At 43.9% G+C, this 7,559-nt stretch overlaps 1 protein-coding gene across 1 annotated transcript in view; it reads left to right on the top strand.

Moving 5' to 3' along the window:
• Nucleotides 1-2,682: 2,682 nt before the first annotated feature.
• LOC121573437 (trimeric intracellular cation channel type B) overlaps nt 2,683-7,559 on the top strand; it is a 47,491-nt gene continuing 42,614 nt past the window's right edge. The window contains exon 1 of the mRNA XM_041885440.2: nt 2,683-3,033. Within this exon, the coding sequence (XP_041741374.1) occupies nt 2,910-3,033 (124 nt within the window). The 5' untranslated portion in view covers nt 2,683-2,909. The remainder of the gene's footprint in view (nt 3,034-7,559) is intronic.

Genomic DNA, 7,559 nt, shown 5'->3' with positions numbered 1-7,559 from the left:
AGAACGGCGGACAGGTTGGTGGCTAAGGGCCGTGATATCAGTGATGCACAGGAGCTTTACAAAGCCCTCTGTGAGACAAACACGTCAGTGAAGCTGTTCTTTGTGAAGAGTGCCAATGTTGAACGTGAGATGGAGATGATGCCAAGCCCGATAAAAGCGGTGCCCTCCACCATGAGAATACACCAGGTCATCACCTTTGCTCCTGGAGAGCTGATGTCTCGTGATGTCAGCTGCCTTTGTTCAACAAAGAAGGACCTAAACTGTACATGCTTTAACACACAGCACTTCAGTTTCAGCGAGAAGGTCCTGGCTGCTCCAGAACAGCCAGCCAATGAGGAAAATCCACAACCTGTGGACGAAATCCAGTGGGGAAATCCAGGTCTTCTTGGGCAGTAGTGTGTAGTGGAATATGATAATGACCTTTATCCAGTCATCCTCGGCACGGATGAACTGAGTGTACATTTTACATTTACATTTCAGTCATTTAGCAGACGCTCTTATCCAGAGCGACTTACAGTTAGTGAATGCATACATTTTTTTCTTTTCATACAAGTGAAATGTATGCATTGTGTAGGACCAAACATATTTTTCTGGACAACATCCACTGGTATCAGTTTGATGAAGTCCTTGAGAGGGTGATTCCACCCCCACAGCGTGTGACATCCCGCCATGTAGAGGTTGAGAGCGGTGTGGGCCAGACTCTCAGGAAGAAAACCATGAATGAATGAATGAATATGGTGCTCCTGAGAAGAAGGATAGCCATGCTGACATTAGTGCTGTAGTTTTAGCTGTTCTAACATTCTAAATGCCTTTGGAAAATGTTCCTACTGTTAAATGTTTTGAATTACCCTAATGCCTGATGTTTTTATTTGTTTCGATATTTACTGCAGTTCAGTTAATAAAACCCAGATTATTCTAAATATATCTAACGTCCTTATTACATGGTTGCACACAATGAAATGGGGTTTTGGGGTAAATCTTGGAGGGATTTTAATAATATAATAATAATGTGCCATTTAGCAGACGCTTTTATCCAAAGCGACTTACAGTCATGTGTGCATACATTTTTACGTATGGGTGGTCCCGGGGATCGAACCCACTACCCTGGCGTTACAAGCGCCATGCTCTACCAATTGAGCTACAGAGGACCATTTTGATAATTAACTAAACTAGTTTACACGGAAACCGATGTGTCTCTTTAACCCCGTTACAGTATTCAACACTGTCACCCTAGCCTCAACCCCGTCACATGACAATATTTGTTAAATAAAATGGCAAGATGAATAAATATGAATTTTATGTTTTCTGAGCTAGGTCTGAAATGTTAAAAGGACAATCCCAAGAAGATTAGATTAATGTTAAAATTCAGAATTGAAAGCATTTTTTTATTTAAATGATGAGCCCGCTGACACATAACGTGTCTACTTCAGGGTTAAATATAGCAAAATTCTGAGATTTTACATACATTTGTCAAGGGCTGATGTAAATGTGGTGTGGGAGTCAGGCGCAGGACACCGAAGCTTAGTCCAACAGACTTTACTAGTGAAACACTAGGCAAAATACAATAAACGGCCTCAACACAAAACAGAGGCGCGCGATTACGCAAACTGTGCGTAAACAACAAAACAACAAACATAGAGAAACACGCAGCACTAACGGACAGGCGTAACAATAACACACAAACTAACCAACACAAAGCAGGCAATTTATAGGACACATAATCAGACACAAACGGACACAGGTGCAATAGACAGACAAAACCAATCTAACATCGAAACATCTAACGGTAGTAGCTAGTACTCCGGGGACGGCGAATGCCGAAGCCTGCCCGAGCAAGGAGGAGGAGCAGCCTCGGCAGAATCCGTGACACATTCTATATTTATAATAATTGAATTGGTTTGGGGGACACGTGAGCATTAGGTAAATGTTGATTTTATAACAAATATCTTTTATAATCATATTCAGACAACTTCCATATTGTCTGTATCGTGGTTGAAGATAAATGGTGTCCATATCAGACAAACATTGACAATAATAAAAGGCCTTTAATGTCTGAGGTGGGAAAATATGTTTTCTTGAAGGTTTAATATGTACTTAATGTTGTGGGGTGTTCAGAAAATGCATTTATTCTAGTAAAAAAAAAGAAGTCTATTAAAATATATATATATATATATATATATTACAGCAGCCCAATAATGACCCAATTACCATGTAAACGGTTGCAATGATAATAACCTGTGCATAACTGTAGCCTTCTGCTCAGGTAATTATCATTTACATTTACATTTACATTTACATTTACGTCATTTAGCAGACGCTCTTATCCAGAGCGACTTACAAATTGGGTCCATGATGTAAATAGTTGCAACTCTCTGCATATGCCTATGCATGTGTGTGTGTGTGTGTGTGTGTGTGTGTGTGTGTGTCCACGTGCGTGCAGACGTGTATTGCGAGAACCTGTCCTATGACTGTGACTGTATATGGTCCAATACCTGTAGCATTACTCATTTAGACGCACACACCTCTGATTGGCTAATCCTCCCACTATTTGCCAATCAGAGAGCTCGGCTTGCTTGATCTGCTACATCATAGCAATGGCGGACCGAAGTAGCAGGAATTCCGCATCCTAGTGTTCAATGGCATTGCATTTCCTATCCGGTGCCCATAGGGAGCCGTTGCTAAGCGACCAGGGGAGGTCCCCATAAATCCGCTAACCAGCTGTTGGCGGCTTTTTTGCACTTTCGTCAGATCCAGCTGTTTTGGTGTGAAGACAAGACAGACAGGGACAGACCTGGGATAAACCAAACGTACTGCTTTGATGCTCGGAGTTGGACGGCTGCCGCGTATTGACACCTCGAGGATTAGAACTAGAGAACAGTCCAAGTGAAGGGTTCCACAGTAACAGAAATATGGATTTGTTTGGGGTTGTGAATTTGGACCAACTGTCCCATGGACTGGCTGGTCTGTCCATGTTTCCATACTTTGACACGGCGCACTATATTGTGTCAGTGATGGCACTTCGAGAACAGCCAGGTAAGCAAAGAACATTCAACAACGGGTTGAATTGGACAGGTCTAGCTCACTACAATTGTTATAACTTTTTAATATAGCCTAATATACTAGCCTATTGAATGTTTTGGTTCTTTACTTTTCATATTTTAATGACAATTTGTTGAATGTTAGGCAAGGCTACTACACTTTGTGCTCCAGAATGACATAATTCAGCCTCTAGCGTTTGACAGAACATGAAACTTAAGAGAACTGTTGATAAAACAAGTTTACTGGAGAACGGAGACCAAGTAGAGACTTTCGGACACGGTGGATAATTGTATAATATGAGGCAGTTTATTCAGAGGTAAAGATATCTGTAAATAGCGTGCACGGACCCGTTCGTCAATCTCGTAGGGAGATATCTGAGAGCGCGCCCCTAAACATTGTGTGCTGACATTTTATACAATAAAATAAAGTAGGTTGATTCTAGGAGTTCTGATCTTCTGATTGGTCCTGATGAGTTGGTCGAGGTCACTTCCATTGCATTGGCTCTGAGTCGGGTTGTCTGTCTTCAGATGTTCAGCCTAAAAGAAGGGATTTTGTGTGTGCGTGTGTTATCAGTAATAATGTGTGTGTGTGTAATAATGTGTGTGTGTGTGTGTGTGTGTTTTGGGAAAATGTTCAGCCGAAAGAGGGGATTTTGTGTGTGCGTGTGTTATCAGTAATAATGTGTGTGTGTGTGTGTGTGTTTGTGTTTGTGTGTGTCATGGGAGAACTCGTGAGTTGGAAGGACTGAGAGACCTATGGCGTGGGTGTTGTTCTTAGCCACCTGCTGACAAGGCCGACAAGATAGAAGTCTTTGTCCATTGTATTAAATCCGAAGGCCCAACACAAGATGGGTCATGCACAAAATTTTAGCCAGACCAAGCTATAACATAATATATTTACTACGACAAATCCCTCTCTTCACGTCTCCCCAGAGACGTGACCAAGTAACAGTAAAGAAGGAAAACTTAAGACGTGACACAAGCTAACAGTGTAATTGGCAAAATAGGGAAAACTTTATCAGAAGATAAAGTTTTACATTCCCCCTCTTCACGTCTCACAAGAGACGTGACATAAAGCTTAAATGCTGCAATTTGGCAAAATAGGGAAAACTTTATCAGAAGATAAAGTTTTACATTCCCCCTCTTCACGTCTCACAAGAGACGTGACAAAAGCTTAGATGCTATTCATCATCCAGATATCCTTGGTCAGCATCGTCAATAGCAAGCAAAGGAAACATCTGACCGTTATCTGCAGGATGCGGATCAATAGCGGTGGTTATAATCCTGGTTGTCAGCGTCCGTATGCATGGAATGCAACAGCATCCACAAAGCACTAGAATTGCAGCAAAAACAGAGATGGATACAAGTATAGAAGAAACAAGCGTTTTATATTTACCAAACGCATCCATCCAAGAGTCCCACATTGAAGTATCCACCCCTGAGTGGCTCTTCATTTTGCCATTAAGAGTTCGTAACCCTTCCAGGGCGACAGTCAAGCTGCCATCTGTGGCTGTATTGTTGGGAATAAAGGTACAACATTGTTCACCAAACATAGCACATACTCCTCCTTTTTCAGCCAGGAGCATGTCGACAGCAATACGATTTTGGAAAGCCATGAGAGAGGTCGCAGCCAACTGGCCATGCACCGCCTCAAAACCTTGTTGTGTCCAATTGCCTAATTTTTGAACATTAAAATGGACATAATTGATTCTGTCAACATTTTTATTAATTGTGCACCACCAGCAAAATGAAGATTCAAAACCTGCGGCTACTTGGTCAATCAATTTATACTCATCTGGTACCCCCTAGGGACCCCAATTGCATCAATGTAGGTTGGGTCCCCATGAGTAGGGCCCACAGCGCGCCTGGTCCTGGTAGGAATTAAGTCAGACACATGGGTCACCAGCTCCTGAACACCTGTTGGATACACAGAAATTGGTAGCAAAAGAGAGACTAGTGCACAGGTGCCTGTGGCATTTCCAGGCAGTCCATCAAACAGATGAACGCCTCCACACCACCACCAGACATCAGCCCTGGAAACAGGTTTAAACTCAGCATTAGGCGTATAGATAAACTGACACCATCCAACAGGTACCATACCCAACAATGGTAGACCTTTCGTGAGATTAACACAGGTAAAGTTAGCTCTAGCCACCTGATAGGAAAAAAATTGGTTTCTTAGTTGCTTTAGTAACCAAGGGATGAACTACGTCCCATAGTGTACAATTGGCGGAAGGGTTGTCATGTTTCATGACAGACAGGAAGCATTCTGGCGTAATGGCGGCAGGGATAATGCGAAGCAATGGCCGTGCCCCCATACAAACCACACAACTCTGATGAGTCACCTTTGCCGCTTCCTCAGTCAACAAGAGCCAGTTGTTAGAAAGGCCGGAGACACCTGTAGCGGTCAGGATTGCATCATCCAAAGTAGGTGGAGTGGTAAGTAAAATAATAGAATTATTCTTATTACCATTTTCATTAATAGCCTGTGCTTTTGTGTTATTAATATGACAAATTCGAACATTCCAATGGACTGGTGCAGTGGTACAGCTTACATAAGGAGCAAGTCTAAAGTCCTGGCAGCCTAATGCAATACCAGGATAGATAGTAAATTTGAGTCCTTTAGAGTTTTTTGTCAAAGTCAAGAGTTTCCTCCATTGTTTTCCTAATGTAGTAGAGGTGCAACTGGACCAGTCATAATTAGTCTCACATACCAAGTTTGTCCAAGTCCAATCGCTATGGGTGTCCCCCACTGTCATATACCAGTCCCAGTCACGGTAGTAGGAAAGGTCTCTGAAGTCTACCCACGGCACTGTCGCAGTAGTGGTAACATTAAAGGGTATACATAATGTGGTGCTTCTATACAATTGTCTGGGCCCACAGGAAAGGGGTGTTAGAGACAACTTGTCGTTTATTTACGTGGTGGCTGTGGCTTACATTCTGATCTGGGCTCAATGTGTCGGAGTGCAGGTTGGTCGGACGTATGGTTGTGGCATTGAATGTGTCGTTAGGTTTACTAGTGGGTGTAATGGGTGTCTGTGTCATGTGCTGTACTGACCAGAGTATGATTCCTAGAGTAACCCCAATAGTTACAATCAACAAAACAAGGAGTGGAGCAGAGCACCCCAGTCTCTCCCATGGTGGTCTGTCCCTCCTCTGTCTTTCCCCTCCAGTATCTGAAGATGGGAGTCTCCTCCACATATTCAGATAGTGTTGGTGTCAAGAATTTGATCCGAATTTAATGTGATTAAATCACTTCTGACTTCAGTCAGGGTTCTGGAAGGAGTTGGTGCTGGTGTACAATGTGTCAAGTGGTGCCAAGGTGCGCCTGATTTACCTTTGACCTGGACTGAGTGTGAAGTAACCTCCTTCACTTCGTACGGTCCAGTCCACCTGGGATCTTGCCACTTTCTCTTGTGAACCTTGATCCTTACCCAGTCGCCAACTTTTACCTTCAGCAGCGCCGGATCTCCCGTCAGCTCCCCCTCTTGGACCTTGTGAATCTGTTTGGAGAGAGCTGCAGAGAGTTCCGTTAGTTTTCTCACATATTCAGACATTACAATTTGTTGTACATCAAGGGCGGGCATATGACCTCCCTCCTTGGTGGACCAGGCATGACTCTACCAGTCATAATCTCATGTGGAGAGAGATGGGTGCCTGCTCCTGGAGAGGCTCTCATGGCCATCAACGCCAGGGGCAGAGCTTCAACCCACGTCAACTTTGAACCTGCACATACCTTGGCTATCTTAGCCTTCAAAGTTTGATTGGCGCGTTCCACGAGGCCCTGAGATTGCGGCCGGTACACAGACCCAAACTTGTGCACAATGCCGAACCTCTCCTCCACCTGTCTCAGGTGTTGGTTACTGAAATGGGACCCGTTGTCGGATCGAATTTGTCTTGGAACCCCATACCTTGGTATGAGTTCAGTCTGCAGCCACTTAATAACTGACCTAGCATCCTCACGTGCTGTTGGTATTGCCTCAACCCATTTGGAGAATCGATCTACCATTACCAATAAGTACCTTTTCCCATTAGTTACATTATCAGCCCCCATGTCAGTGTAATCTATGCTAATGTCCTGAAAACATGCATTAGGTACTGGGTATGAACCCATGGGTGTTTGGAAAGGTTTCTTTGGGTTGTGGCTGCCACAAATGCTGCACTCATCACAAAACAAGTCTGTCATGTCCTTAATGTGTGGGTGCCACCAAATATGGGAAACCTTCTGTAAAGTTTTGAGTTTCCCTTCATGGGTGGGCCCATGAGCCTCACGTATCAGCTCGGGGCAGAGATTAGCTGGGGCCACCAACCTGCCGTCATGGCATCTCCAAAGTTCATCAGGTCCTTTGGTGGCTCCCATCTGTCCCCATACCGAGTGCTCATACGGGCCCGCTGTGAATTGTAGTTCCTTTATGTGTTGGTCTGTGAGTTCTGTTCTAGCTGGTTGAGTCTGCAGCACCATCTGTCTTGGAGTGTAGCCCCCAGCTTTCTTGGCTGCTTTGTCAGCTGCGTCATTTCCCT

Source organism: Coregonus clupeaformis, chromosome 9 (genome assembly GCF_020615455.1).
Source record: "Coregonus clupeaformis isolate EN_2021a chromosome 9, ASM2061545v1, whole genome shotgun sequence".
In the NCBI taxonomy this organism is placed as follows: Eukaryota; Metazoa; Chordata; class Actinopteri; order Salmoniformes; family Salmonidae; genus Coregonus; species Coregonus clupeaformis.
This window is presented reverse-complemented; position numbering and strand designations above follow the sequence as displayed.